Raw genomic sequence first — 19,474 nt, 5'->3', positions numbered from 1 at the left:
AATGCACCTGCCCACTACCTAAAGAGGTTGGATACTGTGTACCATTGTGCTTTACGTTTTATTACTGGCTATGGAAATCGTGTACATCATTGTTCTTTGTATGCTGCTGCTATCTTTCATATTCGCAGACTCTCCCATTGGTTGATCTTTATCTATAGATCTCTCCTTGGGCTGGTTCCATCTTATTTATGTGTTTATATGTGTAAAAACCACAACCAATACAGCCTTCGTTCGCACAATATCATACAATTGATTGTCCCAAAAATCAGAACAGAATTGGGGAAAAAGGCTTTTAAATACGCTGCCCCTGCTTCCTGGAATAATCTGCAGAAGGAACTGAAATTATCAGAATTGGTTACCTTGGGAGAGTTTAAGTCTGTCTTAAAGGAACGAGAGAACAGCTCTTTTACTCAGTGTGATTGTTTTTAATGTACTCTTAATTTGATCTGTTATTGTATATTTTACACATGTTGGTATGGGATATTGTGTTTGCTTTAAATGTTATATACCTATGTGGTATGTAACTTTTGTTGCCATGATGCCAGGTCTCTCTTGGAAATGAGATTTTTAATCTCAATGAGATTTTTTACCTGGATAAATAAAGGACTAATAATAATAAAAAATGTATTTAGCCTTTTTCCATGTTGTTTACTCAGTTTAGCTGGTCTTCAATGAAGCAGGTAAAATAAAGAGGAGTTATTCAGAGCCTCCTACACCTCCTCTCAAAAAGTTGGATATTTAGTGCTACCTTTGTCCCATTTCAGCCCATTTTATTAGGTTGATTTTGCGTTTCTACGCATTTTATGACAGCATAAAAATAAATAAGTCCTCACTAACTAAACTCCCTTCTGTTTACATTTGGACCTTTCAGCATTTCCAGTTTGGCTTTTTATGCACAAATTTTACAAAAGTGCATAAATTGAGCTGGAAGAAAACACCTTCCCCTGCCTGTAGGTGATGCACGCTACACTGAAACTGCTGCAGCAGGTAAATTACCAGCAATTTAAAACACATTAAGCACAGAGAACAGAATCCAGAAACAACAGGACATTATGTAAAGAACGTTAAATATGTCTGTGAACAAAACCAAAGCCTGGAAAATTTAAGTTGCACGCCGTTCTTCTCACTCACACACACACACACACACACACACACACACGCACAGTGTTTTCCTCCAGCAGAAGGGGAGCGCCATATGTGCTCCGACAAGCCAATTGTCACATTTAACTTAAATTAGGTGTTTAGCATGTGGAAGGAGGAGACGGACAGAATTTCAATGTGCACATTTATATAAAGGTGTGAGGCAAACACACTGGCCTGAGCAGTAAAGAGGTCTAGAAGCCTGTTTGCATGATGTTTACAGGACTCTGTCACCTTTGTTGGACTCCTTGCTGATGGTGTCTGTTTGTCGTGTGCTGGTATTTTACACCTTTAAAAGGTAAAATTGTACCTGCTGCTTTAAGCAAGCTTTCTTCTCATTGGTCGCTGCTGTTTGAACAGCTTCTATGACAGCACAGAGAGCCCAGAGAAGAAAAAACTACATTTTTTTTCAAGAACTTCCACATCTACTATGAGCATCCAGCACAGAAAACCCTCAGTGGACATTTGGTCCAGAAGCAGCATGATAAAAAGTCGGACACATAGACAGTCAACATCTTATATAACCTTAGATTCACATAATTGAAGCAGCCAGCCAAAGACAAACTGTTTAAATCCACCGTGAGTGTCTGCCTTTATTCCTCTCGCCTTTCTTTCTAAATAAGAGCCATTAATAATATTAACGGATGATGTTTTTTATCAGCATTATCTGTGATCCCTTTCAGGCTGCAGTAAACCGTAAAGGTCACCCTGATTTAAAGTGCCTAAGACCAGGAACTCCCTCACTCTGAGCACACTGGTGCATGCTGCTCCCTCTTGGTGTTACAAGTTTCTGCATCACATTGTTGACGGGTTAAAGTGTGAAGTTTAAGATAAATCCGAGAGCGGGCATGTAGTGAAGCATGTTCTGACCCCAGATACATTTGAAAGTAGTTTGAAATAATGAGGATTCTTTTATTCCCATTTGGGATTACGCGTTTATGCCCAGGAATAAAAATCCAAATTAAAGTGTCACAATGGACTGGATTTTAAGGAAACTAGATGGAAGCACATGAGGATGGGGTTTTTCTAACACCCCTGTTTCTTTCCAATATTTTTAAGCTTCCTTCATAATGAGAGCTGAAATTTTCTGGGCTGAAAAACACGTTCCAGAAGCTGTAAGCAGAAGAGTTTTACAGCCACCCCAAGTGTCACAACATGAATAAATAATAAAACAGTTGAAGTCAATTTCAATTAAATTCAGCTTTTATCTTTTTACGCCTGGCTCATGAAAACTGGACTTGCCAATGCGACGCTCTCAGGTTCAAATCCAGCGACCTTCAGATGTTTGGCTTCCAAGTACTGCTTTAGCTTTCTTGGCACCACCCAACCCTTCTGTGCAGCAAAGAGCAAAATGTTCCCGTCACACTGTGACTATCGAAAGAATTAGAGACCAGTGAGGGCACTGGGGTGGACTGAGACTTGGTACCGTATTTCAGCGTTTCAAGCCCTTGTGTCATCACCTAAAGCAGGGGTAGGGGAACTTTAGGCCTCAAGCCTGGGTCAAAACACACGAATCAAATCAAAGAATCGAATCAAATCAGAATCAAAAGTTCATTACTAGCCTCTGCAGAACTCCAAGACATGTTGAGGAGGTGATTTAGCCATTTAAATCAGCAGTGTTGGATCAAGGAGACATCTAAAACCTGCAGGACACCGGCCCTTGAGGCCTGGAGTTTCCCACCCCTGATCTAAAGCTAAAAACTGACTCGTTCTGGTTGATTCTTTTGTAGATGTTTGATCTTCTTTTCCTGATTATTCACTGGAGAAAACGTCAAAGAGTTTGAGGGGATTAGAGATACCTACAGCTTCGATTTACTGCCAGGGACACCGATGGGTTGAAACTATGTGACCATGTGGTTGTTGGCCCCCGATCAGCTGATATGGATTCTGGGCGTACGTGCTTGGTTGTTTCGTATTTTTCTTGTGTTTCTGAAGGAAAACATGAAAAATACGATGGAACGACCTTCCTGAAACATTCAGCCACCACTCTGACCTTTTCAAATCAACCTCATTTGAGCATCCCGGCGCTTCAATCAGAGTCCAGATGGCCCTCCACTTTATTCATAATAAGTTTTGGCAAAAACACTCAGATTCAATCAGGTGTTTATCAGGACAACGAGATGAGGCGGAGAGTCAGCCGGCTCTTAGCGAGGAGTTACGTAGGACACCCTACAAAAGATGCAGTAGGAGAAGGAAGGTTTAAAAAACACGAAACAAAGTTAAAATAAAATTATGACCATATTTACTCAACTTCTATCTGAGTCTCAGAGTACAAACGCCACTCAGCAGCTGTTCTGAAGCTTTCAGTCAAGCTTCAAACTGTCAATTCTTTTTGCAGGCACAGTAGATTTTTTTTTAAACAATAACAGTGTGAGAAGCTGTACGGTGAGAGCTGTCAGACAGGAAAACGTGTTTCAGTTCACTGAAAACTCAAAGTGAACACGTGGAGGTTCCGCTCGGCAGCAAACAGCCGGCAGACACAGAGTTTAACTGGAAACACTGCCGTGCATTCAGGAGGCAGATACTTCACACGCAGGTTGGTGGAGACCAAACACAAAGCTTCAAGACAGCAAATATACACCACAGACAGTTTTGAAGGGTACTGAATGCCCAATGTTACGCTCCCAGCCAAACCTATAATCACATCTCATCAAGAATTTCAATGGATCATTTCGATCTAGTGATTCTCTTGTTGAACTTTTATAGCTTGTCTCTCCAAACTAACGTCTTCCCTCCTAATGATGGGATATGAGAGGAGTTCAGGATCACAAAGACATTGCAAGAGGAAAAATTACAGTAAGTAACTGATATTTAAATCCTATGACTTTATTTATTAGTTCAGTTTCTTTTTAAAGTGTAAATATTTCACAGAAATTACCTGGAGTACCTTCACAACCCACTTGGGGACCATGTTCCACACTTTGGGATGTGGCTACTTCATAATTGAAGGTCTGTCATTCCCGCTTTGAAAACACCAGCACGGCCAAAATGTTCCAATCGAGGCTTCAGGACAATATATATTAAGCCAATGACTATGTACATCTTTTACATACAGTCTATGCACCACACTTGGACGTCCTTTGTTTTCGGTAAACGGTAACACGGTTTGCCGCACCGGAGGCGGTCCTTAACCCGAGCCCTGACCGAGCCAGTAAGGAAATCTAATTTTTCATGATCCACTTGGTTGATCTGGCCAAGATTTACAGCAGGTGCCTTCCTGACTGGCATTAGGAGTACACATTGCTCTGTAGTTAAACTGAGCCGTAAGAAGCCCTGCTTTACAAATCTACGTGATCAAGAGGAGAATGTCAGTGCTTCCTCCCACTGTGCAAAAGCTGCCATGTTATCCAGCAAATAGTTACAAGTAATGTTTTCTAACAGTTAAAAGCAATTTTAAAAAAATCCAGGAATGAAAGAGATGAAATCACACAGACAAAGATAAAAGTCAAAGATGTGCTTCCTTTGTGGTCCTTGATATAAAGACGGAGCTCCAGGTGGTGCCAAACTACAGCCTAAAACCTTTATCATCATCATCAGTAAAATCCCTCTGAGACGAGCACGCTCTCTCATGCTCCTCTACGCTCCTTCTAAAGGCACAGCTGGTGGTTTTTATGTGTGAGAGCGTCTCATTTTAAACTGGTCGACACCACAGAGCTCAAAGGAACAAACCGGTTGGCTTAAAGTCAGCAAAACACCTGTAGTCCCTCTCAGCATGAGGCCCCACCCAACAGCAGCAAGGCGGTCTCTGAGATCCTCAAAATGTCAGAGTGTGTGTGTGTGTGTGTGTGTGTGTGTGTGTGTGTGTGTGTGTGTGTGTGTGTGTGTGTGTGTGTGTGTGTGTGTGTGTGTGTGTGTGAGAGACGTTCTGGTGGTGACCTGACCTCCTCTGGTCCCCGTGACATCATCATTGTAATAAACTATTGGTTAGTGTTAGTAATGCAGTGATCATGGGTAGCACATAAATCAGTGAAAGGTCCTCTGATGTGAACACAGCTGTCTGACTGTCTGTGTGTGTCTGTGTGAGTGACAGAAGCTTCTTACTTGATCACCGTTCCTTTGGCGCCCCCTGCTGTCGTGAGCATGACTCTGCTGGTGAGACTGACCCGCAGGTCCTCCTCCTCCAGGCCAAGCAGCTCAGCGCAGTGCTCCAGCGTCTGACTCGACTGGTTCTTGATGGCGCAGCCGCCTGCAAGACGAGGAAAAGGGCAAAACTCGTACTGAATATACACACACACACACACACACACTTATTTATCTAATATTCACACACACTCCCATCAGCATGTCAGGAGCAACTCACGTTTCAGTATCTTGCCTGAGCAGCCAGGAATGTAGGGCTGTTTTCTTATAGACTTTTATTGAATCCAACCCGAGGAATGCATTGCACAATAGCTACACATTCCTGACCCGGAAACCCAGAAATCAAAGTGGCGCTTCAAGAAATGTTTGTTGCTTTGTTTGACAGCAATGTAAGTTTTGAGTGCTCTTAAGAGAAACGTCTTCTGGTTGGCTTTTACAGCCTGGAGCATGATTACTACAGCGGTCCACACGGAGTTCTAACCTGGTGTCTTTTCAGAACCAACCCACATTTTCACAGGTTTTAAAACCAAAACTCTTGGTCTGATTTATGGTCAACGCATTGGTCGTTGCATGCCAACTGTGACGTCACCATGCCTTGCTGACCACCAGAGGAGAACATCCACAAGTCTCATCTTTACATCTTCCTATGTGCAATCAGAGAATCTCCGAACTCCTGTACTCATACATCACTGATAAAGCAGTGAACAATCACACGTGTGCTTCTTAAACTCAACCGTGTGTCGCTTTATAGAAACTGTGAGATGCACAACAAGTGAAACTCCACCAGAGAGCGGATGTGTCGTCGGCTGTGAGGTCACTTTAAGGCACGACATAAATCAGCGGTTACAGAAAATGGGAAAAATGCTGGTGGGGCGAAATCTATATGCATCTGCAAGCCTTTGTGAACATGTTCCTCATTTCCTTTCACTTTGATATTTTAACACCTCACAAGACTTCCTTTATATTTTTACACTTTAATAGCCCCACTATGGAGCCATGCCACACTTCTTCCCATCTAGGGTCAGGGGTAGGGTTATTTATTGAAATTTTCAATTTAAAAAGGTCATGTTTCCCCTGCTGGATCAATGAAGATTCATCTTTTCCTAACTCACTGTGAGCAGGAGAAAAAGGAGAAAAGCTGTTTCTATACCGCTCTGTGCCGATGGCGGCAGCAGCTGATCCGACCCACCAAAGGATTACGTGAATGTAAAATATGAATGTAGCAACCTGCTAAACCCCCCACACTTACCAGACAGCGAGCACTCGCATGACAAGTGAATCCAACTATAAGATGAAGGCCGTATATGACGCAGGCTTTTACGTATGAACGCCTCGGCATGTGAACAGACCACAGGAAGTGACAAGTTGGTTTCTCACATGAAAGGCGGTCCGATGGTGTTCAGGGCTGAGGCTGCTGACGGAAGCCGTTCACATCAAAGATTGGATTAGAGCAGCCGTGAACCCCCGTGACACGGCTTCACATCATTACAGCTGCTCCTCCGATCAATGCCAGGAATCGATAGCCCCTGAAAGCTAAGCTAAGCTAATACCTAATCGATAACTGGAGGGTGAAAGAAGGCCCCGCAGAGGCGAGCGCTCAAACCACAAATCAGAACAGAAGACGAACACTTGGACATGAATCCCAGTTAATTAAGGACCGTTATTTCCAGCCTCTCTGGATAGATTTCTCAGTTTACTCTGAAATGAATCGAGTCCAGAGAAGAAGCGAGCGTTGACACCAGCGCCAAAGGAGATTCATGGGAAGACTTTAACAACGAGCTGAAATGAGAACATTCAGAGCAGTTTGACCTTTTGAAGAGACTCCATCCTGCCGTTCAGAGCACCGTCGTCTGAGTGGACTTATTACAGCCAAACAGCAGAGATGAATCCGCTAATTAATCTGTTGGCTAAAGGTTGGACCTCATTAGAACGTCCCCGCTCTACACCACTCATCCTTGATGGAAACGTTTTAATGAGACCGCCCTCTCGCTCTCTTTTGTCATGTGATCAAAGAACCTGAAAACCACAAACAGGCTGAGAGATGCAGTCGAAGTTATTTGACTGTTTCCATATCATCCTATATTCAGTGCTGATGCGTGCTTTCAGCTACGAGCGCACTCATTGCCAAATGCTGCGGTCCGATTGGTCAGATCGCACTGGAAAACTCATATAAATGAAATCCTCCTGTGTGAACGGCGGCATTAGGAATAGCTGTTTAAATGAACTTGACTTCTACATGCTTTCTGGGTCTAAGATAAGTAAATATTCTTTAAAAGCTCCCCGAGGGACCGCTCTGCAACTGCAAGCCAAGCCCGTCTCAATAGCCCCATCTGATTGGCTCCTCGGCCTGAACGCTCTGTCCTCGTTTACTGTAAAACATGTGCCAAGTGAGCCCCCTGCTGTGAGAACCAGTCCGTTTAATAGGCTCCCTGCTGTGCTTCCTCTTCTTTCCGGCGCAGGGAGAAAACGACGGGGAGGAACTTCAAGACAGAGTTGAAGTTCAAAGGATCAGCTGATTTTCATGGAAACTGAGCCTCCCTGAGGGTTCGAGTCTTAACCGCTGTGGAAAAACGAGGCACAGAAAAATGCCTCTGCGAGTGCAGAGAGCATAATCCCTGAAATATTCACTGGAATAATTACAGAATTAGTTTGTTGGCTGTGTAATTAATGAATTTCCCCTCAGCCAGAGAAAAATAACTCGAGATTAGTCATTAGTGTTCTGAGTGTTTTTCATCTGCGAAAAAAAACAAAGTGCAACAAGAAGAAAACGTCTTTCCGTGACGCCGCTGTCAGACCCGCGACATCTATCAGCCATCGCAACGAGGCTGAAGTGAGACGGAGGGAGATCGAGGCTGAATATTACAGCAATCAATCACAGCACAGAGCTTTGAGGGATGAGATCAAAGAGGCGTCGGCCTCTCAGGAGCCAAACCGGTGCCGTTTAGGAGCTGGGAAGCCCGAGAGATGGATGACTTCTGATACAGAGCAAATGCAATCACGGAGCGCCGCAGGGCTCCGCTCGGAGAACGCCCACCTCATCAGTTAGAGCTCACGACCAGCCACGTCGCACTCCGTCGAGTTACAGTGCTTCACGTCCTGATCCGTCCTGATCTGTTGGGGTCAATCTTTCTGGTGTAGTTTTAATTTCTTATTATTCTGTTAGCAGACTTAATAACTAGCTGGTTAATAAACAAACAGCAAAGCCACACAAAAGGTTTGTGGATTATGGATTACGCAACCCTTTTCTCCTTTCTGGGGCATCAATCAGCACAGCTTCATCAAAGCTGGGATTGTGGCTCACTTATGACCGTGGAGAGTGATCGAGAAGGGTTCTTGAAGTAGGCTTTAGTGCTAAAACGTAATCAGTGAGTGGAAGTGAAGGTGCAAACAGGAAGGTCCAAACTCTGGAAAATGTGCACAACTAATCGCTCCATCGGTGCTCTCTGTCAGACAGACTGATGGACGCGGTTGGATATGTAAACCACAAGCACAGGAAGTTTAATTAAATAACATTTTGGTGCAGAACTTTATTCACATTAGCTAAATTTCAGGTCAGACGGCGTTACGGGCTTTAGCAGCACCAACACACACAAAGGCACTTTTTTAAAATGCCTTCCTGTTCAGGACTGTGATTTTAATGTAGCGTGATCATGCAGGTAAACCTCACATCCATCCCCACATCAACTACAGCTGCGTTTCCCTCCCGTCTTTCAGTGAATGCTTCGACGTGACGTCTTTGCATTTTTAAAGTCGAAGAGAACGACCTGTTTGGCCTTGTGCTATTTGTGTTTGATTGGAATCATCTCCGTGTGAAATCTGACATTTGAATGACAAATTGAGGAAGTCAAAATGGCAGCGACACATCAACCAACCTGGGATGCAGAAAAAAAAAAGTTTGATTGAGGTTCTCAGAAAGTTTAAGGGTTTATTATCTTCACGACGCTGTTAATGAATTTCACGTTTTTCTGTTTTAAATGTTCGGTGTGCTCGACAGCTCGTGGCTGAAGGTGATGGTGGGAATGTAGATCAACAGCCTTGATCTACATCTAACGTTAGTGAGCCTCCTGCTCCTTCTTCACTCACTGCTGAGCACGAGTCGGGACACCAAACTCCTCCAATCGGAGCAGCGACTCATTCCCAGCCCGGAATAAGACACAGCCTTGAACTTAGAGGTGCCAATTCACAACCCGGTGACTTCGCTCTGGGCACCAAACTGCAGGTTGTCAACAGAATCACATCATCTCCAAGAAGCTTCCGGACCAAGTAGTCATCTACCAATCAGCAGATTCAAAAAGTCTGCAAAATAATGAACCAAGTTTCCCCCAATACGATCGACTACACTCTGACTGAGTCTGACCAAAACTCGGTCTGAGGTTGTAAACGGACCGAACACCCCGTGACAACAGGAGCGATGCCCCACAAACCCAAAGAACACAAAGGACGTGAAACGTCTTCTCCAAGTCCAAAAACAGGTTCACATGTGTGACTTCTTGTTCTCACCTGATGTGCTTCCGGCCTCCTCGAAGTCGATGTTGCCGAGGTGCAGCACGCCGGCCACCACCCTGAACAGATCCAGCTTCTCTGTGTCGTCCAGGCCGATCTTCTTCATGGCTACGCACATCCTGGCAAAGTCGCCGTGGTCGTCCAGCAGCGGGTCCTTCAACGGGCCCGACTTTGTGTGCTGAGGAACCAGGAGAGAAAACGTCACCGACATTTAAAAATCTTCGTTCATCTCCATCTCCTTCATATTTTTATTCTCATGTCCTTTCTTACACAACTCACTTCTAACTTCATTTCTTTACCGCTTGTCATTTTTACCTTTCTGCCTACCTGCTCTCTTCTCTTCCTTCACTTTGGAGAAATCTGAATCTCCAAATCATTCTAACTTAATCTCGAGCCGAATGCTTTCACTCTGCGGAGTGCAGCAATCACCCTGTTTATCACTGATCGTGTTGCACAAAGCAGAGCAGGCAGCGAAAGAAGAAGCACAATCTTCAGCAGAGAGAAGTAGGAAGAAAAACACACACACACCTGAAAAACTCACTCAGGAATGCCGCATTGTAACGATAACCACGGGCTAAACTATAGACGCCAGCGCACGCGTGTCCCTTGTGATAGTGGATTAAGTGGAAAACGAATTATTTTGCTTAGCCGGTTCTTCCATTTAATCAGGTTCTCTCCAGATTTCTCTCTCCCTTCCCCCCCGCCAATAGAGCTCAAGCAGTCGAATCAACAGCCAGAAGGGAGCATTTCTGCAAACATCAGTCAGTTTAACCGGTATTTATTTACACATTAGAAGCATTAGGAGCATTAGGAGTTTTGGTTATGAGACAAAAATGTGAATAAATTTCACTTAGACGCCTGAAAATCATCTGAAGAAAAACTTTAGCAACACAGAAGCTGAAACCTGCACGAGGCCATAGCCCAGCAGCCTCCCAGCAAACACTAATGGGCTGGGTGCTCGCATAGGACAGGTTATGGAAGGTAACTGAGTACTTGTACTGCTTTCTGCTTCTACTCCACTGCATTAAGGATGAAAACACTACACCAGGGGTGTCAAACTCAAATACACAGTGGGCCAAAATTCAAAACTGGAACAAAGTCACGGGCTAACATTAATATTTATTGAAAAAAAAATTCTTCCTCCAGATATAAGAATGAATCTTTTCTTATGGACTCAAATAAGTTTTTCTGGAAAACTGAATATGGAACAAGCAAAGCTTAATACTAAACAATATATATGTTAGCTGTATAATACCAGTAGGCCAGCTCTAATAGTCATTTGGTATGGCTTCGCGGGCCAAATGTAATTAGGCTGCGGGCCAAATTTGGCCCGCGGGCCAGAGTTTGACACCTATGCACTACACTCTGTGCTCTATTTAAAATGTGCATTTGTGAATATGTGGTCCTGTTTTGAAACAGCCTGACTAAAATCATCTGCAGCTGCAACATTAATGTGTTACAATGTAACAAATTATTATTAATAAATTATTGTTCTGGTATTTATTTACCCCAGTTTGTATAATTACGCAGATTTGATATTATGAAACAGGAGTAATTCACTGCAATGAAGAAAACACGGCACTTGTGGTTTGTTGTCAGCCACCATTGCGCTTATTTCAGTGCAGAGTCAAATCCAAACTTAGGATATAAATCAAAATAAAGTTAAGTGTTAGTTAATATTGCAGTTTTGGGTGGAAGTGACATAAATATTGTCGCATCTAGAATAAACTCCACAGTGGAGTCAAATCTAGGCACAGGACAGCTTCAGGCAGCCATTAAGCTAAGATAAGTAATTCCTTTAGACAGCCACATACAGTCCACTTGGATCTTCGATGGGCTGGACCAGCAAAGCTCCCATTTCTGAGACAGGCCGACTGCACTGTGACATTCCCAGATGCACAAAAGCAGACACAGGTTGACTGAAAGGCTCGATTATTTTCTACAAAGCAGGAAGGAGCAGAAAGCACTGCAGAGCTGAAAGCATGCTCGGAAAGTCAGAAGCGAGAGGAGAAACAGCCAATCACCTGGTCGTCCTGCGTGACACGAGCCGGAGCAGCGAGGAGACATACAGCACATCATTTATCAGAGATTACAGCAGCTACACTCGAGCTAATCTGGGACTGATCCCGCTCACAATTTGTCTTCGTGAACCCGAAGGACCGGGCGGGAGGGGCGAAGCTCGAGTTTCCCTAACGTTTGATCTCCGAGGCCGCCTCACAGTTAATGCGGGATATTCCTCTGTGATCCGGGATTTTATCAGATATTACCTGAGTTGCCCTGCCGCACGCCCTCCCTCCCAGAGCTCAAGTTAAGGCACAAAAGCTGGAGATTGTCTGCAAATACTTCTTTACTTGGGTCTCTGAGGAAGTCATGAAATAAAGCAAGAGGACACGCAAAAAACAAACTTTCCGAAGATCATTTCCCAGGACAACTTTCTTCCTTTGTGTGCCTCCTTTCTATTAAACAAGCCTCCCACTCCGATGCTGCCAGATAATTGTGTTTCCCGGGCTACAACAAAAGGACCGTTGTCCAACAATCTGTTTTTTTCATTCTGCCAAAAACAGTTTAATTCTGCGAGTCCACAGTTTGACACCTGATCTATTTCACCCTTGCGCTGACTTAAAGGACGAGGAGCAGATCTGTCGAAAAATCAGTCAGCTTCTTTCTCCTTCTGCATGTTTTTATTCTGAAGAGAAACCCTGATGTCACTGGAATTTAATATTAGAGTTGTTTTTTGTGTTTATTGTTGTTTTACTGGTTTGCTGTTTGGAATTTTGGACACTTTGAGGAATAAGAACGTGCTGTATGATAACACTGCTTTGGGACTTCCCATGATGCACGGCATCTATAAACTTTCTTTTGTCAGTCACGGATGGCTTCCCGTCCCCGAGTCTGGTTCTACAGAAGGTTTCTTCCTGCCAAATGCTGCTCACACAGAATCATCTGATTCTTGGGGTTCTATAAAACATCTACAAAGCAAAGACGACTGTGACTCTGAACTGAGTCACAGTTCATTGAGCCAGATAAAGGTCTGCTACGTGAATAAAACTGAAGGTAGACTGAATGTGCATATAACCAGATTTAAAAGCAGCACCAGGACCTCCAACCCAGTCCACAAAGCATTAAACTCCAACAATGCCACCTCTGGAGCCTCCAGTTGAGGCGTTTGGATGGATGTGTGCGACCGGATTCTTCCTCTTTCCATCCGCCATCTTCAGCAGCGCTCCGATGTACCGTCCGTGCTCCTGTTAATGGCTGCAATAATTAATACCGACGCACTGCAGAGGAAGCAGTGTACAGACGCTGTAATAGAACACTTGTGCATAATTAATCAAAAGCCATAGGCAAAGAAAGGAGCTCATTTCACATGATGAGCTTCTCTTATTAATGCACAGCATTAAATGTCCCGCGCTGCACCGAGGCTCTCGGTCTGGCTGCTAATTAAAATGTTTGCTGTTTATATATGAAGCATCTGAAAACAAGGAGATTATATAAGCAGAGCCTGTTTGCAGCGAGCAATTTCAGGCAAGAACATTACACAACAGCACTAATGAATTATCACAGGGTGGCTGCTGTTAGGATTATCTGCTGCCTCGTAACGAAATGCATATAATCAAAGCTTTACTGTCAGTTTATTTCCATCTCTGAGGCTTTAGGTAGCACAGATGGACCAGCGTGTTAACGAACAACCTCAGATTCAAACTTTCAATTAGTTCTAAGATTCCCAATGCCGTTCTTATCGCCTTATGGGCCTATTATTTAACCGTATACACTTGCAGGCCAGTTTATTAGACACACCTGCTCATTAAATATTACATCTAATAAGTCGATGAGATTGGATTGAGGCTGGTCCGAGTGTTTCAGAAGCTGCTGATCTGCTGGGAGTTTCCCACACAAGGGAGAAAATATCCAGTCACATGTCACAGGAGAGTGATGGCCAGACTGCTTTGACCTGACAGGGTTAAACACTCATTTCAGTGAAGGTATGCAGATGAGCATCTCTGAATGGGCTACAGCAGCAGAAGACCACACCAGGTGTCCGTCTTGCAAGCCAAAAAACAGGAAACTGATATAAAGTTCACACAGACTCAACAGAATTTGGATCCATCCTGCCTTGTATCATCCGAGCACCATCTAAACCCCACAGCCTGCCTGAGTCCACAGTTAAATCTAACAGAGCGCCTCTGATTCTCATCACAGATGTTCTGTGCAGTCTGTGAAGCTGTCACGTCAGCATGGACCAGAATCTCTCTGCTCCCAGCAGCTTACAGAGTCCATTTTTGTGCTGGTCGTTTGCTGTGTGATACGTGATTTTTTTTGTTTCTAAATTTTTAACACAGATATATGTTTTTGAAGAAAATCTAAGAAGCTGAAACCTGATTTTTGTAAATCTCCTTCCTTCAATTTCTATTTTAACTGAAAGCTTCTTCCAGCTACAGCTGTTACAGCCATGAAGTGAAACAGCTGCTTCCAGATGTTCGCTGTCATGATGGTGAAGCTGTACTCATGTACTTCATGATTTCTTATTTTTGTGCATATTTGTAACAAATAAATGTTTCAGATCATCAAACAAATTTAGAAAAAGATCATTTAAATGAAATAATTTAACAGACATACAAACCAAAGCTGGGCGTGCAAAAGCATTGTACTGGCTGAATCAGAATTTGGACTTTTATTCGTGTGCAGGATAAATTCTTTCATTTTTCAGTCTTTCACATGTTGGTTTTCTGTGCAGATGAAAAACATCACACACGTTTCTCATGAAAAGTCTGTAATTATCAGTGAAGACACACACGTGCTTCACAGGCAGGTTTCTTCTTCTTTTCCCCCATAAAAAAAAAAAAAAAAAAGACTATTTCACACATTGACAAATAAGTTAAAGCCAACTTCTTAGATCTTTTATTCTTTTCTGAAAAGCTCCCACTGGACAAACAGACAGAGTGATCGGAGAGATAAGAGAGGCTCGCTCACACAACGACTGTGAGAAGAAAAGCGGAGCTGGAGGGCGTAACGACGTGAACGAATCTGCTGAGTCGGGTTTAACAAGGAGCTAATGGAGTTTGCAAAGCGACCGTTTCCCTTCTTCCAGCCCACAGGGGCATGAGTCGACGTTTTTCTTCTCAGTTTTTAGAGTTTCCTTTCTAAGAAATGGAATTATTGGGGGACACAAATTTACTGCAGCTACAAGAGGACAAAAAGTCCTCTCTGCTGTTTAAAGAAAAGAAAAAAGGGAAAATTTGCAGCTCAAAAACTCAATTTAGCAACTAAACTTGTTTGTGGAAACCAAATCACCTCATCAGATCTGTATCTGATCTATCTAAACTCGCAGTTTTTTTCCTACTCTCTGCTCTCTATGATGTCACAGAGTGTGGATATCCCAGATATGATCACCTCCGGCAAGAATCCCCACCCACCTGCTGTCCAAACTCAGTGTTTATGAGTGGCAGCCAATCAGAATACAGTTTACTTAAAGGAGGAGGGGCTAAAACACCTCTTTTCAGATACAGGATGATTTGAGAAGCTGCACAGGTCCCAGAATCATGAATATAAGAATTATTCTGAACTCTGAATCATGCAAAGCTGCTCTAACAGAGTTCAACAATAAAATATACAACTGGAATGATCAGTATGTTGCTTTATTGCTGTAATATCGTAATATCAGCCTCACATTTCAGTGAAACTGTGTTTTTCTGCTTATTTTGTGGTCCAGGTTTCATAAACTGGTTGAACTCAGAGACTTTTCTGCATACTGTACCTCTGGGCTCTTCCGATTCTGCATGATGTGCTTGTCTGTGTCTTTGGTAGCGAAGAACCGAGTGCATCCTCTGTTCAGGTACTGCAAAGCAATGAGACACAAGAGAGAGGAAAGATGAGCAAAGTTTCAAAGGCAGATTAAAAAGAAAGAGCACATCAGAAATCACCCGACATTATACAAGCCGGTGTGGTTAACCTCGTGAGCTGTTCTTGTGCAAGTCTGCCATTAAAAAAAAAAAAAAAAAAAAAAATGTAACTATCACGCAGTTTCTCAGCTTCAAAGAACAAAAAAGGTTTTTGAATCGCACTCGGCAGACAGAGGTGGTCTTTGGAGTCCAGAGTCCTGAAAACTACAAATAAAAGATAAAGATCCAAAACTATCAGACATTAAAGGCTGTTTATCCTCAGACCCCTGGACTGACAGCAGCTTTGATTTTTTTATCTCTGGTTTGCTGTTTTTAACTTAGTATTTAGTTCGTTGTCATAGCTTTTATAAATCCTGGGGGGGAAAAAAACTAACTCATTTTGCTTATTTATCCATTCTTTTTAAATGTATGTATTTTTATTGGCACTCCCTGCTCTGGAAAGCACTTGCATGAAAAGTACAACTGAAATAAAATTATCATCACTGTGTTATTATAAATATGCAAAATCAGAGCCATGGAAATACATTTTAATAACTGATTGCATTAAGGAGGACTGCACAAGCTTCAGACTAGTATAACTAAGGGAAAAATAATATTTTCAATAGAAAATGTGAATTTCTGTAGTCTTATATGAGTCACTTACTATTATCAGCATTTTTCTTAAACAACTTTATTCGTATATTTATCTCAGAGTGGAGTTTAGGTTTAGGCTCGTCCTGTGAAGTTGTACATCTAAAACACTTCAAGATGCTGTTTCAAAAGGTAAAAAATGAGCAGAAATGAAACAAATCCAGCTAAATGTCCTGTTGTCAAAGTTAAAACATAGCAACAATAACTAGAAATGAAGCAGCAGAAACTGGCGTTTTTGCACTAATGTCATTTTCCGACTCGAGTGTTTGAGAGGCGGCCTCGCGCCTCCATGTATGGAAGCGCTTTGTTTTACGGCTTAAATCATCAGTCAAATGGGAACGCTGTGCTCTCAGAGTTTGTGTGCAGGAAACGCTTTGCTTCAGAGACGGTCAGAGTTCACCTGGATAATTGCATTTGCATTAAAAGCAGCTTTGCTCTGCTGACATCCTCCTCCTCTCTTCACAGACACGAGATGACAGTGGCTCTGGTGCTCACCTCCCAGGTGTCTTGGGAAGAGGGGGAGGCTGGTTCGAGCCAGGGCTTATGTTGTTTGCAGAGGCGAGCCCTTCTCTCGCCGAGAAGATGAACATAAACAAAAACTTTCATTAGAGCCGAAGCCACCGGGAGGACCGAATGTCCTCCATTTCCCCGGCAGACCGCCGATGGGAGCGTCTCGTTTTCCTCCTGAAAAACCTCAGAGTCACCCCGCCGAGGTGAAATGCACCTCGGCCCCTTTACTGCAGTAAATACTTGAGTACTTTTTCTCAAGATTTCTGGGACTTCATGTAGCTTCCATTGCATCCTTCTGTCCTTCTCTTTTCCAGCCCTCCTTATTCCTTTGTTTCCTGGCTTCTATCCTCCTTCTGGTGCTTCCTCAGTTACTTCCACCCTCTCTGCCTCCTGTCCTGTATGTCTTCTTTTCACACTCATCTATTCTACTCATCTAGACTACTCTTATATTTATGTGGTTCGTTATGTCCTTTCTTTTCACCTTTCTACCCTCCATTTCTGTCTTCTTTCCTTCCCTCCTTCAGCCTTGTGTTGTCTACGTCCTTAATTTCCATTTTCTGTCTTTCCCTCTTTCTTCCTTTGACTCCTTATTTCCTTAATCTAGCCTCGTTGGTTACCGCTTCTATTTCTATTTCCTTCTTTCCACCCTTGCATTTGTTTGCATCTTGCTTCCTTCATCTTATCTGTTTCCTTCTGTCCTTCCTTATAGCTTTCTTCCCATTTCTTTCCTTCTTTATCATCTTTCCTCAACCTCTATCCCCTCTTCCACCTCTTCTAAAAAGTGAAATTCTTCTGTCTTTTTACTTTCCTCCTTTTTCCTTCCTTCCCGCCTTTCCTCCTGAAACAGCATCTTCCCATATTGCTTCCTTCTTTATTCACTGTTTTTCTTCCTTTACCTTTTTGCTTCATGTTCTCTTCCCTCCTTAGAAAAAAGTGCACTTCATGTCCTCTTCAGTATTTGATGATGAAAACACCTTCTTGCTCTCTTTGGAGTCATCAGCACTTTGACCCTTTAAACAAGCCTTCGTGGACCTGAACACACCTCAGCTCCTCCTGTGATGCACAAAAGCTGAACTTCAGGAGTTCATCACGGCTCAAACCGTGTGAGCATTTTTCTCCCACCGCATCATCGGGGGAAAGTGCAGATGCATGAACCATCAGAAGATGCAGGTGGTGTAATAAGTTGCAGGGGGACAGGGGCGGGTGCCGTAGAGCAAACGTCGGAGGTGAGAGTAGATGATTGAATTTAGAAGCTGCCAATAAAAGAAACGACCCTGAACAAAGAAAGTGACCTCAGGTTTTCTTCTTCTCCTCCAGAAGATGTGAGTATGAGGATGAGTCAGCTCTTCTCAGGTGAACCAAAAGAAAGCAAAACCATCATCTCTCAGTCTGTTTGCTTTTTAACTTTAATTTGCTGTCATGATTCTTGTGTATCTGTGATGTTGTTGTTTTCCCTAAAATCCGGTTGCTAGGCACTCAGAAGTCACACGTTCCCGTCTAACCTCTCAGCTCTGTCACAGATTACATGTTAGAGCGTTGACGGCACAGAAATCAACACGAGTTCATCACCGTCATGTAACAGCCATCACGGCTGCTTTTGCCTCCGTTACCTCAGGACTGTGGACGTCTGCGTTTGTGGCTGCAGGTGGCAAACCTGATGGCAAACACGAGCACCTGACACCCCCTCTCCCCGCTCTCCATCCACCGCTGACAGCTGATAAACAGAGCATGTGCAGCAGGTGGGCTTTACTGAGGATGAGCTGCCCCCTGCTGTTCAAACAGGGAAAGAGCAGGCTGAATTTCTTAGTTTAAAGGGTGTGACATCTGACTTTCTTGGATTTTGAAACCGTTATTTAGATCTTTTGGAATCCTCCTAACATAGAGTCGACCCAGGAGTCACACCCACACCAGGCTCTGCAGACTTTGAGCACACACAGCCGACGCTTCACATGAGGTCAGTGTATGTACACGCATGAACCACAAGCTCAGCATTCAAACTGCTTCAAACACTCAGTTCCACATAGTTTTTTCAACCCTTGGATCTGTATGACATCACGAGGGATCATCTTCTCTTCGTGAAGAGCAGCCAGTCAGAAGAGAGCTGGCTTAAAGGGGGAGGAGCTAAATTGGCTTGTTTCAGACAGAGGACACATATAGAGAGCACAAGAGCACAAATATGGAGTTGGAGGGAGTTTAGGCTTCAGACAGAATTATGTAATAACAAAAAAATTCTACCGTTACCCGTTTTTGATTCAAACCTAACAACTGCAGGCAGAGGCACTTCAACCTCGGCTGCAATAACTAAACTACAAACACAAACCAAATCACTGTGCAAGAGCAACATCGAGAGCCTCGAGTGCTCCTGGCAGGACGTAAACAGTAATGGTGTGCGATGCTGGAAGCAGAAAGAAAGTAGTTCTCCTGGAATTTTTTGTATAACTAAACCAATTTAAATTGTAAAAAAGCATTTTTAATGCAACTATCTGACCAATAATATTACTGCTGTACAGTTAACTGTACTGCTGCACTGGCTGAGAGTAAAAAAACAGAAATAAAGTGATAAAAATAACACAGCAGCATCCAGAAGTTGAACCGTGGGCTTGGAAAGTCATCCCTCTCTTCTTTATTTTGATTATTTTGGCAGCAAACATGACTTAAACATCAGGAGACTGTGGTGTTTTGAGGACTATTTTCAGTGGCGGATTAAGATT

At 43.2% G+C, this 19,474-nt stretch overlaps 1 protein-coding gene across 8 annotated transcripts in view; it reads right to left on the bottom strand.

Moving 5' to 3' along the window:
• The window catches only part of myo6a (myosin VIa), a 155,450-nt gene that overhangs the window by 92,197 nt on the left and 43,779 nt on the right, over positions 1-19,474 (bottom strand). For all 8 annotated transcript variants that reach the window (XM_080289818.1, XM_080289815.1, XM_080289819.1 and 5 more), the window contains exons 10-12: positions 15,479-15,559; positions 9,721-9,901; positions 5,182-5,326 (exon numbers count right to left, since the gene is read on the bottom strand). In XM_080289818.1, coding sequence (XP_080145944.1) covers positions 5,182-5,326; positions 9,721-9,901; positions 15,479-15,559 — 407 coding nt within the window. The remainder of the gene's footprint in view (positions 1-5,181; positions 5,327-9,720; positions 9,902-15,478; positions 15,560-19,474) is intronic.

This window comes from Astatotilapia calliptera, chromosome 15 (assembly GCF_964374335.1).
Source record: "Astatotilapia calliptera chromosome 15, fAstCal68.1, whole genome shotgun sequence".
NCBI classification, from domain to species: domain Eukaryota; kingdom Metazoa; phylum Chordata; class Actinopteri; order Cichliformes; family Cichlidae; genus Astatotilapia; species Astatotilapia calliptera.
The sequence above is the reverse complement of the archived record's forward strand: the minus strand, read 5'-3'. Positions and strand labels throughout refer to the sequence as shown.